General features: G+C 32.6%; 1 protein-coding gene across 1 annotated transcript; it reads left to right on the top strand.

Moving 5' to 3' along the window:
* Positions 1-1,438: 1,438 nt before the first annotated feature.
* Positions 1,439-3,829, top strand: LOC133671716 (transcription factor MYB1-like). Its single transcript, XM_062092561.1, has 3 exons — positions 1,439-1,627; positions 1,920-2,049; positions 3,121-3,829. Exons 1-3 carry the CDS (start codon positions 1,510-1,512, stop codon positions 3,677-3,679), a joined length of 807 nt encoding a protein of 268 aa, XP_061948545.1. The 5' UTR covers positions 1,439-1,509; the 3' UTR covers positions 3,680-3,829.
* Positions 3,830-23,900: the final 20,071 nt, after the last annotated feature.

Raw genomic sequence — 23,900 nt, forward strand, 5'->3', positions numbered from 1 at the left:
TTGCAATTGTCCCATCATCATTTATCAATGGCTATTTTATTATTTTTTTTGTTAAAAATAATAAAAATCATATCTTGATACCTCACTTAATAAATTAAGTTATTGGATTGAGATGATTTTTTAATAAGGTATTAAAGCCTCATTAATTAAGTGGTCACGAGTTCAAATCTTGAGATCACCATTTTCATTCTAATTAATAAAAATTAAGTACAAAATAATACGGGTCTCTATAGTTTCAAGAAAGAGTTTTTATTTGAAGCGGTATATTAGAGTATAATATATATAAATTATATCATGTTAATAATTTAAAATTTTGAATTGAATTGAGTTGTTTACCGTTTCTATAATATATAATAAACTAATTTAGAAAAGAAAAATTAAATGGTTTTTTTTTACTAGTGGTTTTTAATTAGAAGAGGGTTTCCCATAAGTATTGTACGGCGTCGAAACTTCCCTTTAACATGACCATCCCACTTAGGCACCGTTTGGGAACGCGGCTGTGGCCGCGTTCCTAAAAAATTTGAAATTTTTTTTTTTAAAAAAAAAATTTAATATAGTTTGTATGTTTTGGATTGTTTTGATGTGCTGATATTAAAAATGATTTTTAAAAAATAAAAAAACATCGTTGGCATGTATTTTAGCACGAAAAGTTATTTGAAAAGCACCCGCAACCACACTGCGAAACACGCTCTTAATCAGCACCTGATCTGCAGTTTTCGGAATGGTCCCCATCGTAGGCCAAGCCAATTTGTTTCTTGCTAAGTGCAACATATAGTCAGAAATGATCATTTTCCGTCTTGCTTTTTGGATGGATCATAAAGCTACCTATTGATTGTTAGTTGAGGCAGTTGAGGCACAAGTTCTAGTGGACAACTTGCACCACCGTGCAGGCTTTTCCGTCCTCATCAATACAGTGTTGTACTGTTCGGACACAGTTCATTTTTATTTTTTTAAAAAAAAATTAGAGTAACCAAACGTGGTGTTTAGTTGAGCAGTGATTTTTAGTTTGAAAGATCATGTAATTTTGTCTTCTAGTATTTATCGAGCACTTATAACCAAATGGATAAGACTCCAGTCAGGGTGGGAAAAAGTTAATTTAACGTTTTGGAATTGTTGGATTGGTAGCTGATGAATGCAAGAAACCGTTTCCATCCTTTGAACCATACACCCTTTCTTTATATATTAATCGATTGATGTATAATACAAACCATATTGTATATATATATATAAACAAACCATGTATTATTGAATGGCCAGTGCCATGAAGAGTATGGCAAATTATCAAGTGAAATCTTGTGGCTACAAACCATGCACGTCGCTGTAGTTAGAAACTACAAAATTTCTAGATTATTACCAAAAAAAGAAAGTACAACATTGAGCTGAGAAAAGTACTTTATATATGATAGCTTGGAGTCAGTGATCAACATGCAAATGTACTTCCCGTGTGTGTATATATCTTGCAGACTTGCTAGCCTTAATTAGGCGGGCATAGACTACGTAAGAGGCACTATGGTAAGCTTATTAGGAGTAAGAAAAGGTGCATGGACCGAAGAGGAAGATATACTTCTAAGGAAGTGCGTTGAGAAATATGGTGAAGGAAGATGGCATCAAGTTCCTTCCAAAACAGGTAACTAAATGACTTCGTTCATGCTTCTAAATCAGTGTGGGTTTCTAGGGACGGGGGAGGGCTATCCTCATCCAGTAGTCCGAGGTCTATAAGTATTAATTTCCCTGATCTTTTGGACAAACATTTTGGTCTCTCTTTTCTAAAAATGGGGAGATTATTCTGATCACAAGAGATTCTCTCATATTTATATACATAGCCTCTCGTGTTTGAGAATAGCTACACGAGGCAAAGAATATTCAACAAGCTGGACGCTTCGAAAAAGGATTCATTGATTCTTAATTTTCATTTGCAGGCTTGAATAGATGCAGGAAGAGCTGTAGATTGAGGTGGTTGAATTATCTTAAGCCGAATATCAAGAGAGGACAGTTTTCCGTAGACGAAGTAGACTTGATTATCAGGCTACACAAGTTGCTTGGCAACAGGCAAGTGCAAATGTCTTTATATCATATAGTATATCTAATTAATATATATACTATTGTGGCCGCTATTTAAGTTAATATTTACTAGCATCAATGTTAACGTTTAGGTTTTGAATCTAAAAAATAGGCTATGAAAAAGAAATAAAATATCGTTCGTCTATCGCAAGAGTCGACATAAAAGTATTCTATGCGCGGCTTTGAAACCAATCTAGATTTTTTAATTTTTAATTTATTTTTTGGGCAAGCCAGAGTATTCACTAAAGTATCTAATGAGAAACATTAACTCAGAATGAGGAAACAGAAATACAAAGATATAAAATAAAGATTATTGCGAACAACACAAAAGAAATCATAGGATGGAGATGATGATGAAGTCTATTAAGAAACCAGCCTTGCAAACCATGCAATTGAAATATAAATACTCAATCTGAGATTATTGAGGAAAAGAGGTAAAAAAAACAAGGGATGAAGAAGTGGTACTGTTGCCAGTTGTTTATGAAAAATCACCAACGCCAGCCAATATCAAAACCAAAGAAAAGTGAAAAAAGAGAGGGGGAGAGGCGAAAAAGTTAAGAGGAAACTTTATCTATCTATCTATATATGTATGTGTGTGTGTGTGTGTGTGTGTGTGTGTGTGTGTGTGTGAAAGTTGATGAAATATTATTGGAAGAAGAAAACAAGAAAGTGGCTCTAAGAAATTACAGAATTACAAAGCCAAGCCGAAAGGTCATGCTCTCTGTGCAGACCTAGCTTTGCCAGTCCATCTGCTATATAATTTCTTTCTCTATTGGCACGCTGAAAAGTACAGTATATGGGAGATCGAAGTCTTAGTTATATATATATATATATATTTGCATATATCTGAGGGGAGAGTTCAAAATCACATCACAAGGAAGCTAAAGTCTTTTGGATATAAAGAGGTATTTTTAAAATGTCGACAATACAAATTATATTGTAATGAAGCCATTTAGGTTATATAAAGAGAAATTTTTTGATTCAGTTAAATTAACCCATTTAATTTCACATATTGTGCATGATATATGTATATAAAACATATTACTTTTTGTTACACAGGTGGTCATTGATTGCCGGTAGACTTCCAGGAAGAACAGCGAATGATGTAAAGAATTATTGGAACACAAACCTGCGTAAGAAGGTGGTTTCTAGCACTAGAGAAGCTCAAACAGAACCAGAAGCAAAATCAATAACGAAAGACAACATAATAAAGCCTCGACCTCGGAACTTAAAAAAATTATATTGGTTAAGAGCTGGAAAAGGTACTCCATTTATTAATGTTGCTTCTCAATATGGGGATGATCTTTGTCAGCCATATTCTACCACGGCATTACCACCTTCCGATACTGATGAAGTTGAAAGGATGTGGTGGGAAAGCCTGTTAGATGACAAAGAAATTAATCTAACGAACAACAACAGTTGTCTGGGTTCTGGTTCAGCAGTCAACCAAGATCCCATCAAAAGTCTTTTTGTAGAGGACAACGCAGCAGGAGGGATAATGATTGGGGATGTGTTCTGTGAACAAGGACAAAGTTCTTGCGCTGGCATTTCTTTTGATGCAAACCTTCAGAATCAAATCGTTACAGAAATATACCAACATGGACCCGAAGGACTTTAGCCTAAATTAGAAAGATGGCCCGCGCTTTCTCGTCCATTAGAAATGTATCATCTTCCGACGTGGATTAGAGTGTTTTTTTTTTTTGTAATTAAAAAAATAATGTTCAAGCATGTTTTAAAAAATAAAATAAGTTCCACGTCTCAAGCCATATATTATATTGGATATAATAAGATGATTTAATTTAATTATATGATAAAAAAATTATAGTAAATGTATTGAATTCAAAGAGAAAAAATGATAATAATAAGCTGCAGAAAGAGAAAATAATTATGAAATTAAATATTAAGATAATTCAATGTTAAAAGACAAAATGAAAAAACAAATTTGAAGAATAACAAAAAATTATCTAGTCAATTTAAGTTAGCATATCAAACTCACGATTTAGATCATTGCGTGATCGAGCAACTTCACTGATGGTGGGCCTGCTTCTTTGGCGGTTCGGGGGTCATGGTATCCCACTAACTTTGGGATTTTTTCTTTATTTTGCATCGGGAGGGGTTGCAACTCTTTTTGATTGATTTGACGCGCTGTTCATTTATTACAAGCTGGTCCAGTTTCAGACAAATTTAAGTACCCATCAATAAAATAAACAAAAAGCATAGAAAAAGCTCTCCATCATATTACTGTATATACCGAAAGAGATGGGGATTGTGAGCGTCCTGCATCCACCCAATTATATTTGTTGGGTGGATGCAGGACGCTCACAATCCCCATCACTTTGGTAGGCTATTCTAGTTCAAATTTCCCTACCAGGAAACTTGTTTAAGCAAAATCTTCTAGCAATATTAATGCAAAGATAGAGTCAACACGTTCGAATTTTCTCGTCGTTCTTCATACTTTTTTATTCTGTGGTTAATTTGTCACAATACCTTTTAGGTTACTTGCTATAGGAGGATTTATTTAACAAGACAAATGAATCTCATTTTTGGTGCATTTTGGGGTACAAGACAAAGTAGTTTGTCGTCAATATGCATCTGATTGGCAAAATAAAATGCATTTCAATGCTGTAATGAGGACAAAAGTACTTCGTTTGTTGTAACTGGAGAAAGTGTATGGCAAAGATACATTTCTAGATGATAAGAAGGGAGATGTAGATTTTGACATCAGACAGTTCATAGAAGACTTTGGATAACCTCGCCAGTGGAACCATTCTAAGAATAATTTAACCAAGCAGGGAAAGTTGCCTAGCTGAAGAGAGTTGCATTGTCTGGCTAATGGCAAAGTTGGAACTCCAGCTAGAGCATGTTTCTTAGACTTCTACATGTGGAGAGTGGCGAGGTTGGAACTCCAGCTAGAGCTTAGAACATTGTAGTGCAGCTGTGAACAAGTTTCTTTGATGATGAATATTTTCTATTCGTGGTGATTAGATATCAAACTTGTATTAAAAGTATAGTTTTTCTATTTATATCTTTTGTATTTGCTAATGTGTTGCTATAAAGATTCTACTGGAGCCAAAAACCCAAATGGCCCAAAAACAGCCATTGGGTTGTTGAAAAGCCCAGTCACATGGGCTTAATGAAGGCCTGTGTGCCTGGGTCTTTATTAACGTCGGCTAAAAGGATTTATTTGCTTCTGCTAGAAATCGAACCCAAAACATCAAAGTCAAGCCATGCAATAACCACCAGGTTACGAGATGTAGATCGCGACGTGATAATTAAAATAATTTATTAATCTTATTTACTCTTGATATAAACAATTAAGTTGAATCTATGTATTTTAGGCTAAATAAATTGTTGTAATTGAAATATTTAATATGAAAATAAGAATCTCCTCTTAAAAGAAAAAAGAAAAAAAAAACAACAAAGAGAGATTAAGAATCATGAATATATTTTTTATGTAACTAAATGATTGTGAATCACATCATGAAAAATTAATAAATTAATTTTAAAAAATTATTAAAATTAAAGGATTAGAAAAATGGAGAGATAAAAGAAGTATAAAAGAGGAGAAATAAAAAGATGTTGACTTATTTTCAAATTTTCTTAAATATAAATTAACAAAGGAACCAAAGTAGAGGGGAAAATATAAAAAATAGAAGTTGCAAGATTATAAATGCATCAAAATAATGCATTCAAATAATATTTTTTTTTATTTAAAAAAATTATTTTTGACATCAGTACATCAAAATGATTCAAAAATATCAAAAAAAATATTAATTTAAAATTAAAAAAATTAAAAAACTAATTTTTTTAAAAAACACTTTTAAAATACAAAAATAAACAGCTAGCACATGACATAATCTTTTAATCTAAACTTTTGAACATAAGATAAATATTTTTCACTGGGTAGGTCTAAATAAAAAAAATCAAATCAATACAAACAAATAAAATTAAATAAAAATTCATATTAAATAATAAAATTAAAATAAAATAAAAAAGAAGTCAATTTTTTTATTATATAATAAAAAATACAAAAATCAATTCACATCAACCTAGTACTCAAGGATATAATTAAATAATAAACATTTATATTAAAGAAAGGAATTGAAAAAAAAATGGAAGCAAAAGATAAAAAAAACTAAAAAAAATTAAAAATCTCATATGATTAAATTAAAAAAAAAAGTATGGGAGGGAGCCAAAAAAAAAAGGTATGGGAGGGAGCATGCGAGGTTAATATTTTTTGTTAATATTTTTGAAAGCATGTTCTGACTTGACGAATCATAATGATTAGTAAGCCATGACATTAAAAGATTTGAAAGCTTGTTTTGAAACCTTGTCATGCTTTCTTAGATATCCACGCATTCCAACGTACAGCCAGAATAGATTAGTATACAATATTGTTTTATATTTATTAAATATTAAATTAATTTTATTATGGATGATAATTATTAATTAGTTTTTAATGTATATATATAGATTAATTATTTGGAATGAGACGAAAAGTAACAACGATTATCTATTAAGGTGTCAATGAGATGAGATGTATTGCAGTCATCCCCACACTTAATTTATGTAATAGTGGACTTCAAGAGGTTTGGGAAGATGAGCGTCTTAAAGCAGCATTAACGAAATATAAGATTTCTTATCGTGAGAGTATTAGGGATGTTAGTCCATCTACGAGCATCTTAGACTCGTCCACGAACTGAGATGATATTGGTCCTCTTCACACCTATAAGGATATTATAGACTTGTTCTCAAGTTAGACGAGTTGGGGTGATGCTCTAAGCTCGTCCACGAGTGCTCTAGATTCTTTTATGAGCTAGGTAAATTATTAGATATAGTTACATGTTAATATATGTTATGAGAATTATGAATAAATGTATAATTAGTTTAATTGTTAATCAAATGTTATGTTGTGTTAATCATCAATCTACAATTGTTATTTATGATTGAATATGTTATGTGCTGCTTATATGAATTGAATTTTGATGGAAGAATAGATTGTTTAAAAATATTTGAATTAGAGGTGTTGTAGGTACGATTTGGGTATTTATGATTCGCATGTGGCAAATAGTATATGTGATAATAAAATCATAGATGATATTGTAATATTTTTAACTGGATTCCTATTTATATTTTTACTTGTGTTATTTTACAAAATAATTTTTTTAAATATACTAACTTACCACGTTTATGTAATCAGAGAGGCTGGACGCAATTTGTGGATCTTGCTTCCATATCCGACATTATTGTCTTGAACACGTGAAAGGAAAAACAGAAGTAACATGGTTCCGGGTAATTATTGCGTTTCTTGTTGTCTGGAGATTAGAAATGTGATCTGAGTGATTTGATTGAAATATTGTAGGCAAAAAAAAACATGTTGTGCTACCTGGTACGGCTTAAAAAAGCCCAGCGCATGGGCTTAAGGAGGCCTGTGTGCCTGGTCTTTACGTCGGCTAAAGGGATTTATTTGCTTTAGAAATCGAACCCACAACATCAAAGTCAAGCCATGCAATAACCACCAAGTTACAAGATGTAGATCGCTACGTGATAATTAAAATAATTTATTAATCTTATTTACTCTTGATATGAACAATTAAGTTGAATCTATGTATTTTAGGCTAAATAAATTGTTGTAATTGAAATATTTAATATGAAAATAAGAATCTCCTCTTAAAAGAAAAAGAAAAAGAAAAAGAAACAACAAAGAGAGATTAAGAATCACATCACTTGAATAGATTTAGCAAAATCTTAAAGTTTTGTTAATGTGCGGAAAGAATCATTAATATTTTTTTATGTAATTAAATGATTGGGAATCACAACGTAAAAAATTATTAAAATTAAAATATTAGAAAAATGGAGAGATAAAAGAAGTATAAAAGAGGAGAAATAAAAAGATGTTGACTTATTTTCAAAATTTCTCAAATATAAATTAACAAAGAAACGAAAGTAGAGGAAAAAAAATAATAGAAGATATAAGATTATAAATAAATCAAGCCTGCTATCAGCCGATGTTGCTAGCATAAGACATAGAGATAGTTTGGAAATGTGAGCTAATTATATTTTTAAAAAATTATTTTTTTTGTTAAAAATTATTTTTTTAATGTTTTGGATTGTTTTGATGCGCTAATTTCAAAAATAATTTTTTAAAAAATAAAAAAATTTATTTTAATACATTTCAGAATGAAAAACACTTTAAAAAATAACCGCAACCATACTTCTAAATATACCTTTAATTTTTTAATCTAAACCTTTAAACATAACGAACGATAAATGAGTGACACAAAGCCGTTTTATACCAAACTTACTTTGAACTTTGAGATGGAAAATCTATAAAGAGAAAGAAATCAAGAATGATTAATTTAAACAAATCTATTTTTTTAAAATAAATAAATGTTTTCTAAAACCCTCTAATTATCATTGCAAAATAGGTGAAGGAGATATTTTTAGCAAACAAACAATTCTGGTAGGGACGGCTATTACACCCACTGGACACAGCCATCTCCGTCACTGACAACCATCTCCGTCACTGATAAAATGTCACATAATTTCGGACGTTTGTCCTCTTTGTGTTTCCATCTTCAACAAAAAGGACATCCAAGAGGATTTTCGAATTGATATATGAATGACAACACGAAGGGAAAAAGGAAGAAGAAAAAGGGCTGTTGGGTTCTGTTTAACATCAATCAGATAGATGGTTGATTCTACACCACACGCCGTACCAATTTGTTTTTAACATAAAACAAATTGTGAAGTATGCAACTATATGTTTGTTTTTTATATTTAAAAAATATTTTAAAAATATTAAATTTTTATAATGTTTTTAGATTATTTTCATATATTAACATTAAAAATATTTTTATAAAATAAAAAAAATATTATTTTAATATATTTATAAAAAAATATTAAAAGTTCTGTTGGGTTTTGTTCAGTTTCTACCAAGAAAATATTAATGTTTTTATTTATTTAAATTAATTTTTTTATTTATGAATTATATGCTAATATTAAAAATATTATTTTTAAAAAATATATTTTTAAATAAAAAATACTTAAAAAAAAACTTAAGATATTGAATTTAAATATTGAAGTGTTTAGCAGGTCAGATTTAAGTCACTTCTCTCGATTTAGAGACACAATCACTTCATATTAACTAATAAAATTCTCATTAGAGTTGAAATTTATCTGTCTATGATGGATTCCTGGCATAAAACTATATGAAAATAATTACAAAAACTCCACAGTTAAAATTTAGCATGACAGATTTACAGTGATAATACGAGCACTCAATAATGTCACCCAAATAAGGGCCTGAATGGTCCCACGTGTACAAGTTGCCCTTGCGCAGTAAGAGATCGACAGTAGCTATATTTGGAAAATTACTGTCTCTGTCACCCATCATGTCCCTATTCGTTGGAGAAGTTATCAAAGGAACGTCGTGGTACGTGTTTCGGCACGCTTAAAAGTCCACATATACGAAGTCAACACATTTAAAGCAAAGTAGTAAAACCAACCAGCTTTTGTTCACATCTGGACAAAAAATAAAAGAAAATGTTGTGTCCAAATCTTGACCATTCTCTTGCTTACTATTCAGGTTTTTTTTTTTTCCAATAAAAGTGTGTCTACTAACACGTTATGCTTTCGCCACAAGTTTTAGAATTATTAATAATATTGTGTAAATCTTGACCATCCTTTTGTTTACTATTCAAGTTTTTTTCTTTTTTTCAATAGAAGTGTGTCGCGTTATGTATAAAGTTTCTTTTAAAAAAAATTAATTAAAATAATATTAAAATAATATTTTTTATAATATTTTATTAATTTTTAATATAAATACACCAGAACCATTAAAAAATATTAGAATACATTGCATCGTTAACCCTTCTAGATAAATAAAAAAGAACTTCAAATTGCTGTAAATTCCTTGTCATCTTCAAAATTAAAAACATGTTTGGAAATGCGGTGCAAACCGCGTTTTTAAAAAATTAAATTTTTTTTTATTAAAATTTAATATTGTTTGTATGTTTTGGATTGTTTTGATGTGCTGATGTTAAAAATAATTTTTTTTAAAAAAATATTATTTTGATACATTTCGGTAAAAAAACATTTTAAAAAAAATCACAACTACACTTCTAAACAGAATGTAACTGTAGTCCTTTTTACAGTTTTTTTACAAGTGCTCCTGCACTTTTTGAGATTAAATTAAGTCTTTTTTTAAGACTTTATTTTTTGTAGCATTATAATGAAAGCTAGGTCATACACAGGGAAAATTATTCTAATTATAAGAAATTGAAATAAAGAATGGTCCTAAATGGTCCCACGTGTACAAGTTGCACTTCCGCAGTAAGAGATCGACAGTAGCTATATTTGGAAAATTACTGTCTCTGTCACCCATCATGTCCCTATTCGTTGGAGAAGTTATCAAAGGAACGTTACGTCGTGGTACGTGTTTCGGCACGCTTAAAAGTCCACGTATACACATTTAAAGCAGAGTAGTAAAACCAACCAACTTTTGTTCACATCTGGACAAAAAATAAAAGAAAATGTTGTGTTCAAATCTTGACCATTCTCTTGTTTACTATTCAGGTTTTTTTTTTCAATAAAAGTGTGTCTACTAACACGTTATGTATGAAGTTTTTTTAAAAAAAAAATTAATTCAAAATATATTTTAAAATAATTTTTTTTCATAATTTTTTATTGATTTTTAAAATAAATACATCAAAACCATTAAAAAAATATTAGAATACATTACCTCATTAACTCTTCTAGATAAATCAAAACGAACTTCAAATTGCTGCGAATTCCTTGTTATTTTTTAGATTAAGGCATCGTTCCATAAATTTTTAATTTTTTTGCTAAAAATTAATTTTTTTATATGTTTTGGATTGTTTTGATACGCTGATCTCAAAAATAAATGTTAAAAAATAAAAAAAATATTATTTTGATGCATTTCGGCATGAAAAATACTTTTAAAAAAACAACCGCAACCACATTTCTAAACAGATTCTAATTTAATGCTTATTCGGGAGTCTTTTTTACAAGTGCTCCTGCACTTGCTTTGAGATTAAATTAAGTCTTTTTTTTTAAGATTTTATTTTTTGTAGCACTACAATGAAAGCTAGGTCAGACATAGGGAAAATTATTCTAATTATAAGAAATTGAAATAAAGATGGGAGTTTAATAAGAAAACTTAAATAAAATTAAATTTTTGAAAAGAAAACATACAAAATAATTTAGTGTTATATGCTTGGTTCCAAGAAATTATTCATTCAACGAATTATATTAATCCTCAAAGTTAAATAAAAATTCTTTTAATTCAAGCAAATACTAAAATTTCTTTAATCCAAGAAGATAAAAAAATATTAAATTAATTATAACAAGTCCCTAATTAATTCCTTAACATCAATCAAATTAATGATTTTAAAGCAATTTTAAATTAACTCCTTAACAAGTCCCTAATTAATTCCTTAACATCAAGGAGGTAATCTTGTTTTCATGGAAGAAGTAAAAAGCAAAAGGTAACAACATTGCCTAGTGTAGAAGTAGTGTTAGAGGAATGGACAAAGAGCTATGTGAGATGTTAATTTTAAAAATAATCTTAATATTATAAAATAGTTTGATCTCCCATTAAGATTTTATATCGAATGCAGCTATTCTAATTTCCTATAAAATCATTTATGAGGATTTATTTAACAATTAAAATAATTATTTAAGGATAAAAGAGTTCATTAATTTAAAGTAAAACACCAAAGCCATCACACATCCTTTCGCCTGATTAGATTAGGTGAAAGGAATGGGCAAGGATTATCCATCCTTTCATATAAAGTTTCAGTCCCAATTATTTTTTTAAAAGTTCATAGTTAAAAGTTATATAGAATCACATTCTAAAAATTTTAAATATTATAGAATATGATCATTAAATCGTAAGAAATGATGATCTCCCGTCTTTCCTTTTTGGATGGGTTCCATAGTCCCTGTCAATTGAGCGTTACTTAAGCACTATTATATATATATATATATATATATATATATATATCAATTAAAAAAATAGAACCCCAACTTAATAGAATAAATAGGCACAAAGTGAGTGCAAAATTATAGCCATAATAAGCCAAGACAAGAAGGAGAAATGAAACAAAAGGGGACAAACGGTCTTAAAATGCACATAGCTTTACTACTTCTGTACTAAAAAAGGATGGAAAAATACATTTTCGTTCCTTTTTTTTTAAATTACATGTTTGTCCTTATAGTTGTTGTTCTACTTCATTTTGGTTCATTTTTATGGAAAAAATACATTTTGGTATCTTTTTTATTAACTTTTCATATTTGGTCCTTTTAGTTTTAGTTTTTTATGTTTCAGTCCCAAAAATACCATAAGCTAACAAAGGGAAAGATGTCTGCTGAAATTTTCCTTTTGTTAAATAAATCCAGGGGGTCAATACTTCTAGGATAGTGTGTGGGATAATTTGAATTTTGAACCATACACCTTCAGAAGTAAAACCGCATGTGGTTACAAAACATGCACGTCTCGCAGAAGTTAGAAGTTACAGATTTACAAAGCTCAAAGCCTAGCAGAAAGGGCATGCTGTCTGTGCACACCTTGCTTTGTCAGTCCATCTTCTATATAGTTCCTTTCCCTTTTGACATGCATGCTGAGAAGCACAGATTAAATTACGAAGCAAAATTTTAATACTATTAAGAGCTGGTAAAGGAACTCCATTTATTAATGTTGGTTCCCAATATGGGGACGATCTTTGCAAGCCATATTCTACCATAGAATTTCCACCTTCCGATACTGATGAAGTTGAAAGGATGTGGTGGGAAAGCCTGTTAGATGACAAAGAAATTAATCTAACGAACAGCAACAGTTGTCAAAACAGCTGTCTGGGTTCTGGTTCAGCGGCTAACCAAGAGCCCATCAACAGTGCTCTTTTTGTAGAGGACAACCCACCAGGAGGGATAATGATTGGGGATGTGTTCTCTGACCAAGGACAAAATTCCTGGCTGAACAAACACTAATCCGGCAGCGAAAGATGTGGCATCCTCGAACACCACAGTTAACGAATGGTTCTAGAAAGCTTGTCTGGGCTAACATTGGAATCATGAAGTGTACTTTTAAAAGTAAGCTAACGCTTAAAGAGGAAAATAAAAGTTTAGACTTTAGAGTTTAGACAAGAGATTTTGTCCTTTTCCTTTGGGAATTAAACACCACCTACTGCCCCTAAATAATTGTAGCTTTTTTGCCCGAGCTGCTCAGGCTGGCACGAGATGATAAAATACTCAAGATTCATGACATCATTGCAGATTCCAATTTATAGTAAAATTTATATTAACCACCCGATTATCCACACCTTATATGGAACATTACTAGTTATTTGACCTGTTTTTTTAATCAGGGGTCGGATTATATTTTTCAATAAAAAATAAATAAATATGCAAGAGGTGAAGGTCTTTTCAACTCATTTTTTAACTTAAAAAGATTCTTGGTTATAAATAAAAAAATACTTTTATTTAATTAAATAAATCAAGAATTACAGTGGCAATAAATATTAAAAAATTATTAATGATAATTAAAGACTAAACTGAAAAGATCAAAATATAGATATCAATCAGGATGTTTGATCTCGCAACATGAACCATTTATTCAATTGTATTTATGATTTTATTTTATAAATTAAATTATTTATTTAATCAAAATATTATATATGCCAAAAAAAACATAAAAAAAGTTGTTAAGATGACTACACTGGGAAAATAGAGAGCTAGAAATAAATCAAGATATTTGATCTCATAACACAGGTCATGTATACAATTTTGTTTAATAACTTTGGTTTTTAGAACAAATTTTTATTTAAATGATAATAGAAATAGATACACATAAAAATAATTAAATAAAATCAAAATAAAAAAAATATTATACAAGGCTGCAAATATTTGAAAAAAATATTATAATTTTATATGAAAACAAAGTAAAAAATAAAAGATTTTTAACCAAAAATTAAATTAAAAAATGGAAAGACAAATATGGCTGTAATCATAAAATTAATTGTATTTAGTAATATTATTTTTTGAAATCAATTTTTTATTTAATAAAATGATAATAAAATATAAAATTACAAGAAACAAAAAGCATTAAAAAAATAAAAAGTAAAAAGTAAAAAAAGCCTAAACGCGTAGGCATAGCTTGTATGTCTCCACTTATCTAAATTTAAAATGCTAAGACATGTCAGCCTTTAATTTGTTTATTAAAAGACGTACAACTTCTTGCTTGCCCTTAATTTTTATTTTTTTAAAAAAAGAAATATGAAAGAAACACGTCACCTGTTTAACTCATGATGATGAAATAATTGGTAGACCGTTCAACATCCATATTAATTTTAATAGATGCAGGAAAAATATAATTGACGCCATAGTAATTTGCAGTTACATGTTTATCACAAATGATGAAATTTTATAAAAATCTAAATAATAATAATATAAAAATAAACATTTAAATCATATAGAAGTTCTAAAACGACCTAATTAAAGTGTTCAAAGCTAAATAAAAAATTTAATTAAAATCCAAAATTAACTAAATAAATAAATGAAAAAGGAAAAACATCATCATATAGGTTCAATTTTAAAAGATCCAACTATCCGATGAATATTGATAAAAAAAAATACCTGTAAAATATCCTTAAAAAATTTAAACTCCATTCAGTCGTCGGATATTTTGTTAACGTTTGTTTTCGCCATCTTCATAATCAAACACCTACGGGCTACTTCATGGATTACGTTCACGCTTGATGCTATCTATCTAATGTATGGACATGTTGGCAACATGTTATTAAGCAAGCAATCAACCATTCAAGAATGAAAAATAAAATTAAGGACTATTGAAGACATCAAGTAATATTTCTGGGATATCATGAAAGATGTGGAAATGTTTAGCATTGTTGAAACTAAGATTCATGATCACATAAATATAATATCATTTCTGAAACATTTATATATAAAAAAATGGTTTAAAGTAGATAATATAACTATATATACTAAAACAAAAGGGGGTAAGCAACAATATTTTTACTTTGGATTATAACAATAAAATTACTGTTTTGCCCCTCATTCTAGTAACATTTTGCCTTGATTAGGAGGGTATTAGGGACTTGTTCTTTTTATGAACAATAAATACACTAAAATAACCTTGGAATAAAAAATTATAAGTCTTTGGTCCAAGGATATTATTGGTTTTTCAAAATTTTAGGGTACAATTAGATTATTAAAATGTCATTTAAGTCAACAATACTAGGTCAAGGGTTATTTATGTCTTTAGACGGAGGTTTTTTTTTGTTATTTTCCTGTTTTGTCAAGGGTATTTTCGTAATTAATCATAATAAAATAATATTTAAATTCAAAAAGTTGTTGGCGTATGTCTTACACGCGGAAGCGCATAAGAGATGCTCATGCACTTTGGATGGTGCATGCGGCGTCTCTCAATGGTTAAAACTATCCAACTGTCGTGGCGTTAAATACGTTGTCATGTTGTCTTTCATCTAGTGAGGCATGTGTCATCAATGCTTGGGGGGTTGGTCGGCGGTAGGTTTTTTTCTTTCCCTTTCTTCTTTTCTCTTTCCTCCCACAGAAAATGCAAATTGGTCTTCAATGTTTTTGGTATTTGTGTTTTGGTCCTTCCGTTTTTAATGTTTTATTTCGTGTTATTGTTTCAATTTGATCCTTAATTTCTATTTTTTTATTTATCTGATCTATTTTTCACTTTAATTTAACTCTTCTAGTGAAAATTTGTCCTTTTTCTTATTTATTTGTACTTTGTCCTTTTGAATAAGTGTAATTCTTTTCGATTTAGGGTGCTTTTGAAAGTTTTTGGATTTTTTTTTACTTCAAATTTTTTTTTATGATTTTGGTTTGTTTTGATGTCTTGATTTTAAAAATAACAAAAACATTATTTTGAAGCATTTACAAACAAAAAATATTTTTAAAAACAACCACTACTACAATCTCAAACACTACCTATTCCCTTTATTGCATTTCGACTTGAAAGAGCATCTATCTATATATACATTTACCGTTTGAGGAAAAAGTTGGAGGCCCAGTCCAATATAGATGGATGTATCCATTCTAGAGGTTAGGGATTACAGATGTATCATAATTAAATTTTCATTTTCTTTCTTTGCATATTTCAAAACATTCATTTAATTTCATGCAAATACTTGTTCAACCTTAAGAGAAAAGTAAAAAAAAACAAGGCATACGTTGAGGCACCAATAGGCGAGGCCTATATTGTTGAAAAGATCTCAACATATATCTCGTACTATTTCGAGTCTCAATTGAGAACAAGAATTAATCGTGTTCCAAGGCATGAAAATGGTGGGCAATGCCTTCATATGGGATCTTGTCAATATTCTCTCATCCTAGACAACCTGTACCAAAAAATATTATGAGGGGAAGATATTTTTTCAGAAATAAAATTCAGACAAACATATAATTATGTGTTATTTAACTACTGTCGCGGGGTGCGCGACGTCGCGGCGATCGTCCACCCTCGAATGTGTGATGGGGGGATATATCTGGTAAATATGGAGAGACAAGGAGTTCTTTGTCTCTTAGCAATAAAAAATGGTGTGGGAGTCGCCACCTAGTATTTTGGTCACTAGGAACCCTAACTGGTCTCAGAGATCGGGCACGGGGACTGGTTGCGTAAAGGGAAGGTATTAGCACCTCAAATACGCCCTACCTAAGGTAAGCTGCTTTGTTTGTTCGTCTGATAAAATCAAGGTCTCGTTGTGTTTCCTAGTTGTTGGTCCGTCTATGGTTCAAGAAAAGTCCTCCTCAATAAGGAGGTCCTTATCTTATCGGGTAAAACCTAACCGTTCTAAAAAAACTATGTAAAAACCATATTTTTAATATCAGGAAAAACATTTTATATATAAATTCATAATCCCGAATACTAAAAGAAAACAAAAAGATTTTTTTAGAATTTTTGAAATATTGGCCTAGTTCTCATGGCTTGAATAAACTGGTTATAAAAGCCAAAATGCATGCTAATACATATATCGTTTTGAAATTTTCTTTGTGGTATGAAAAATATGATGTTGTAATATTTATATATATATATATTGGAGAGACTAGGCCGTATTTTAAAACAAAACATTTTTTAATTATGTATTTTTTTTTTATGTTTTGACGCAAATCGGGTATTTTAATACTGGGTTGGTATTCTTACGGTATAAAAATATAACCAAATATTAATCCACTTCGATAAAAAATGCAGAAAAATCAACAATATTTTTAAAAATATTTAGGAAATTTTTGAAAGCAAAAAAACATTTTTTATCTTGAAAATCTTTAACGTTTTGATGAAAACCCGGTATTTTAATACCGGATTTGTATCTTTACAGTATAAAAATACAAACCAATATTGATCAAAATACAGTAATAAAATTACAGAAAAATCACATATTCTTTGAAATAATTTTTGAAGAATTTTTATTTTTTATTATTTTTTTATTTTTTTGGGCCGGACCCAGCTCGGCCCATGTGGCTGGGCTGAACCCAGCAGGCCTTACCAGGTCACGAATTATATTTCACGTGAACAGTGAAATAGCATTTCACTGTTCACGTGAATTATATTGGGCATGAACAGTGAAATAGCATTTCACTGTTCAAGTGAATTATATTTCACTTGAACAGTAAAATGCGTGAAAACGGTCTGTGCACAGAGACGAGAAAGGGGACAAACCTGGTGGCGGAAACAATGTTGAAGACGACGGCGAACACTCCTAGTGATGCTGATGGCGGTGGTGAGGCAGCCGACGAGGTCTTCCGGTGGTTCTGACGGTGGTTCCAGGCGGCGGCTTCTCCTCCTTTCTCCTCTGTTTCTGCTTTTCCTCTGTCTGTTGCTTCTTCTGCTTCTTCTCACGGTACAGGGCTGTTATCAATGACAGGGAGGGAGGCAGCAGCTGGTAGTGGCTCTAGGGTGGCGCTGGTGGCGGTTGCTGACCGGAGGATGGCCGGGAGGGTGGTCGGTGGCTGGGGAGCCCGATGACAGCAGCTGTTCTTTCTTCTTCTTCCCTGTGCAGAGGTGCCCACCTCTGGTTTTTTTTCTCTCTGTCACTATCTTTGTTTCATCTCCCTTGTCCCAAAGTCTTCTCTCCTTCTGGTCCGTTTTACTCCAGTTTCTCTCTTCTTTCTTTTCTCCTCTGTTTTTTCGTTTTTCCTCCCCCTCTCTTGTGTCTGTTCTCTTCTCTATTTATAGGAAAAAATGGAGCAGGTGCGCCTTCAATCACGCAACGGCTGGTCGGCCAGTGACCCGTTCGGTGGTCTAAAGGTGTGGGGCTTCGGTGGGGACGAGGAGAGAGAGGCGGGATGGTTTTTTTGAAAATGGTTTTTGTCTTCTGTTGTTGTTTGACGGGGGAAGGAGGAAGATGAACAGTGTCGTTCAAAACGACACTGTTCTGGCCTTCCTCTTTTTTTTTTTCTTTTTCTTTTTTTTTTTTTTTTTTTTTAACCTCCTTTGGCTATTTATTTTATTTCATTTATTTGGGGACCCAAAAATGGGTTACAACAGATGCCCCCTCTTTATAAAGCTTACGGAGCAGAGGTTCTGCGCAGTAAGTTTCATAAAGATAAACCAAAACTGAGCTCCCGAAACTGATTTAGTCGGAGCTCGATTGCTCTGAAACTTTGTCCTTACAACAATCCTCCTTAACCCAAAAACTATGATCAAAATTTAGTCATCTCGAGATCCCCTCTGGTGATCTCCTTTAACCCCAAAAACTTGGAATCTCATCTGGCGATTCCTTTACCCATAACCAAATACAAAAACACGTATGTGGTCTCATTATGACGGGTGACCTGCCCGAATGGGAAAAGGAAAGAGTGGTCTCATTATTATGGGTGACCTACCCAGGAAAAAAGATGGTCTCATTGTATGGGTGACCTACCCAAGAAAAATGACGGTCTCATTGTATGGGTGACGAACCCAAGAAAATGACGGTCTCATTGTATGGGTGACGAACCCAAGAAAAATGATGGTCTCATTGTATGGGTGACGAACCCAAGAAAAATGATGGTCTCATTGTATGGGTGACGAACCCAAGAAAAATGATGGTCTCATTGTATGGGTGACCTACCCAAGAAAAATAATGGTCTCATTGTATGGGTGACCTACCCAAGAAAAATGATGGTCTCATTGTATGGGTGACGAACCCAAGAAAAATGATGGTCTCATTGTATGGGTGACCTACCCAAGAAAAATGATGGTCTCATTGTATGGGTGACCTACCCAAGGGGAAGAATTCTTAGTAAACTCCATGCTTTTCTAAGAAATAGTTTCAATACGAGGTCCCTTCTAGCGACCTTCCTTGATGAATGTCGAAGTACGAGATCCTTTCTGGTGATCTCAAATAACTTGAAATCCCATCGGGCAATTCCTTTTACGTCAGCTAAAACATGAAGTTCCTTCTGGCGACCTTCATCGAAATACAAGATCCCTTCTTGCGATCTCCTTTATCCAAACAACTTGGAATCCCATCTGGCGATTCCTTTTATACAAAAGCTGAAATTTAAGGTCCCTTCTGGCGACCTCCATCGAAATACGAGATCCCTTCTGGCGATCTTAACAACTTGGAATCCCATTTGGCGATTCCTTTTTACCGAATGCTATCGATGTCGTTCTTCCTGCTAGCATGGTTTGAAAACCATTATCTTATCTTCTTGTTGTTCTAGAATCAACTCAATGATTCTTTCTTCGTCCATAATCTTGTTGGAATGCGCTAAGATCTCCTTCTGTAACGATCCAAAAAAACATACATGCAATGATTTATGATTAGATGCAATGCATGCATTCGTACCTGGTTTTGAAACATAGGCCCCATCCTCTTCTTCTAGTTCATGAGACTCCCTCTTAACATGAACTTTACTTTTGAAGTCGTATGTTGAATTCATCTCTCGTGTTGCCTATCATATTCTTGGAGAAGAAGTCTTTGACTTTCTTCAAGTAGTCCTTTTCTCAAAATGTATGACTTGTATTTGCCTCTTTGTCATGCTTTTGTCAAATGCTTTAGCTTGATTTTCAAAACTATGGGCTTCCCACCAATTTTAAACACGTAAAACTTTTCAAAAAACAACTCGTTTTGCCCCCAGTGTAGGGGTGTGATCCTAGTCTGGGCTTTTATTCATTCAGCCAATGATAAACTTTTTAGTGCGTGAAGGGATAATGATGATTTTTTTTCAAAATGCACATTGTTATGGTTGATAAAGACAATTACAGATGATTATAAAGTGACCACTTAATCATTTATCCATTCATTACGCTATCAGAGGTAGGGATGTACTTTAGGGTTAGCTTTTCTTAAATTTCATATTAAACCATTTTATGATATAACCACTCAAACTTGTTCAAAAAGTGCATAATCTCATCATTTATTAAAAAAGGTAGGCTCAAAGACAAACATAAAATCTGGCTGAAAACATGAGTCCTGATTGCTAAATAGAGAAAATAAAAGCAATGACAAAAGCAAATGACAAAAACATGCTAAGGCAAATAAAGTTGTTTTACATTTTGAAAACTACGAGAAGTTATTGGGTCAACCCGTTCTGGAAAGTCAACCGAGGCAATGCTTCATCTTCCTTCCCCACTTGCGTTTCCTTGTCTTCTCCTTCGATCTCGCCTTCTTCATTATTGACGATTCTTGACCAAGGTTTTCCAACCCTTTATCCCCTATTACTTTTGTCATGACCAGGCAATGGATTTGAATTGATATTGGGTGTGTCTTCAAACGACACCCATCCTATCTTGATGAGCTTCAACAACATGTTCTTGAAAGCGTAACACGTTTCAAGACAATGTCCGGGAATACCAGCATGGTACTCGCAAGTCAACTCGGGCTTATACCAGATGGGGAATGGTGGTTGTAGTGGTAATGTAGGGATAGGAGCTATTTGTCCAATGCTCAGTAGTTTGGCATACATTTCCTTCAAAGGCATGGGTAATGGCGGTAGTTGTTCTGCAATGTACCTTGTATTTGGTCTTTGGTAGTTGTTTTGGTTGTTTGACTGGTTATTTGCTCGATTAGAGGAAAATGGTTTGTTAAAGTTTATGTGGGCAACATGAGAGGTAGGTATTTGTGGGTTGAGTGAATCCACTATATTGCCCTTGGACCCACCTTCAAAGTCGTAAATGTGACCTTCCATTTTTCTTCCAATAAAACCCTTCGCCTCCAATGGCTCAACTATACGTCCAGCTTTAATCCCTTGCTCTATTCTTTCAGCTATGCGTACCGCATCGTAGAAATGCTGAGATGAGCTACCCATTAGGTGCTCATAATATGGTGCTTTAAAGGTATTGGCAAACAAGGTCACCATCTCCGTTTCTATCAAAGGGGGTTGGACATGCATTGCCTCATCCCTCCACCTTTGCGCATAGGTCCTTACCGACTCTTGGCTCCTTTTCTCCATTGACATTAGACTTGTTCGATTAGGAGCGATTTCCATGTTAAACTTGTACTGCTTAAAGAAAGCCTCCATCAAGTCTCTCCAGCTCCTGATCCTGACACTGTCTAACCTCATGTACCAGCTCAAAGCGGATCCTGTTAGGCTATCTTGAAAGAAATAGATTAGCAATTTATCGTTATGGATTACTTCCGCCATTTTGTTGCAGTAGGATCGAAGGTGAGTGTTTGGGCATTCCACACCGGTATACTTAATGAATTCTGGTATCCGGAAATCTTTTGGCACCGCAATGTTTGGTACCAAACATACTTCGGCTGCTCGTATAGGGTCAAACCAGTCATTACCCTCAACTGCCCTTAATCTTTCTTCCAAAGCAAACAGCTTGTCATGGTCCATCAAACTGGTAGGCCTATTATCCGGGACTCCCTCCGTTGTTAAGTCCACAGTGATTGGAGCGTGAGTTGGCTGGATAGGGGTGATAGGCACAAAATGTTGTTCATTGGCCGAGTTTGCCCCCAGGTTTTGAGATGCTTGAGGGATGTGAGCTGTTGGCGCTCCTTCAGGCTGTTGTGCTGATGTTCCCTCCCCATTCTTAGCTCTTAGAAGCTGCTCAAGTAAATCGGTCAGCCGAGAAACTTCATTTTTTACAGACTCCAACTCGGTTTGATAATGTGACTCTAAGTGGGCTCTTTCTTCGTTCTCCATTCTCGCTCTAGACCGGGTGTTGTGGATTTTGGAGGTGGGACCTATGTTTCACGATCTGGCGGGCGTGGAAAAATGTAAATGCGTGGAAAAATGTAAATGAATGTATGATAAAGAATAATGCATGATGCATATGTAATGTGAGCTGAAAAGACCTGAAAACCAAATGCCTTATGGTTAGGTTTTGTCTTATGCAAAAATATATTTTGTGGAGCATACACCATATAGCCGATTCTAATTCTTTTGTGCTTGATGAGGGTAGGTTGGCTATTCAGTCTCTAAAAGGGTCTCTTGCTGTCCCAGTGATTGCCCTCGTGGAGGCAATATGGAGGCTTGTAGGCAACGAGATGGCACATGTACCAACTATTGCCAGTCTAAGCACTCAGCGAAGAGTTGGGGTTTACACAAACTTAAACCTTGACTAACAGTCGTAAGGTAAGCTGCTAGTCCCCCACTTAACTTAAAGTTTGTGTGTGCTCTCAATAATCAAAGTATGTGATGCATGAGACAGTTCTATCTAATGCATGAACAATATGTGTAAAAATATGTGTAAAAATATTTAAAGCATATACGCATGAGAGAGTTCTATATTTAACAATAAACACACGAAAACAAAAACAAATCAGACAAAAACAAAGCTTAGTCCACAAGGTCCCCAGTGGAGTCGCCATTCTGTCGCGGGGTGCGCGACGTCGCGGCGATCGTCCACCCTCGAATGTGTGATGGGGGGATATATCTGGTAAATATGGAGAGACAAGGAGTTCTTTGTCTCTTAGCAATAAAAAATGGTGTGGGAGTCGCCACCTAGTATTTTGGTCACTAGGAACCCTAACTGGTCTCAGAGATCGGGCACGGGGACTGGTTGCGTAAAGGGAAGGTATTAGCACCTCAAATACGCCCTACCTAAGGTAAGCTGCTTTGTTTGTTCGTCTGATAAAATCAAGGTCTCGTTGTGTTTCCTAGTTGTTGGTCCGTCTATGGTTCAAGAAAAGTCCTCCTCAATAAGGAGGTCCTTATCTTATCGGGTAAAACCTAACCGTTCTAAAAAAACTATGTAAAAACCATATTTTTAATATCAGGAAAAACATTTTATATATAAATTCATAATCCCGAATACTAAAAGAAAACAAAAAGATTTTTTTAGAATTTTTGAAATATTGGCCTAGTTCTCATGGCTTGAATAAACTGGTTATAAAAGCCAAAATGCATGCTAATACATATATCGTTTTGAAATTTTCTTTGTGGTATGAAAAATATGATGTTGTAATATTTATATATATATATATTGGAGAGACTAGGCCGTATTTTAAAACAAAACATTTTTTAATTATGTATTTTTTTTTTTATGTTTTGACGCAAATCGGGTATTTTAATACTGGGTTGGTATTCTTACGGTATAAAAATATAACCAAATATTAATCCACTTCGATAAAAAATGCAGAAAAATCAACAATATTTTTAAAAATATTTAGGAAATTTTTGAAAGCAAAAAAACATTTTTTATCTTGAAAATCTTTAACGTTTTGATGAAAACCCGGTATTTTAATACCGGATTTGTATCTTTACAGTATAAAAATACAAACCAATATTGATCAAAATACAGTAATAAAATTACAGAAAAATCACATATTCTTTGAAATAATTTTTGAAGAATTTTTATTTTTTATTATTTTTTTATTTTTTTGGGCCGGACCCAG

The sequence above is a fragment of the Populus nigra genome, chromosome 13 (assembly GCF_951802175.1).
Source record: "Populus nigra chromosome 13, ddPopNigr1.1, whole genome shotgun sequence".
Lineage (NCBI taxonomy): Eukaryota > Viridiplantae > Streptophyta > Magnoliopsida > Malpighiales > Salicaceae > Populus > Populus nigra.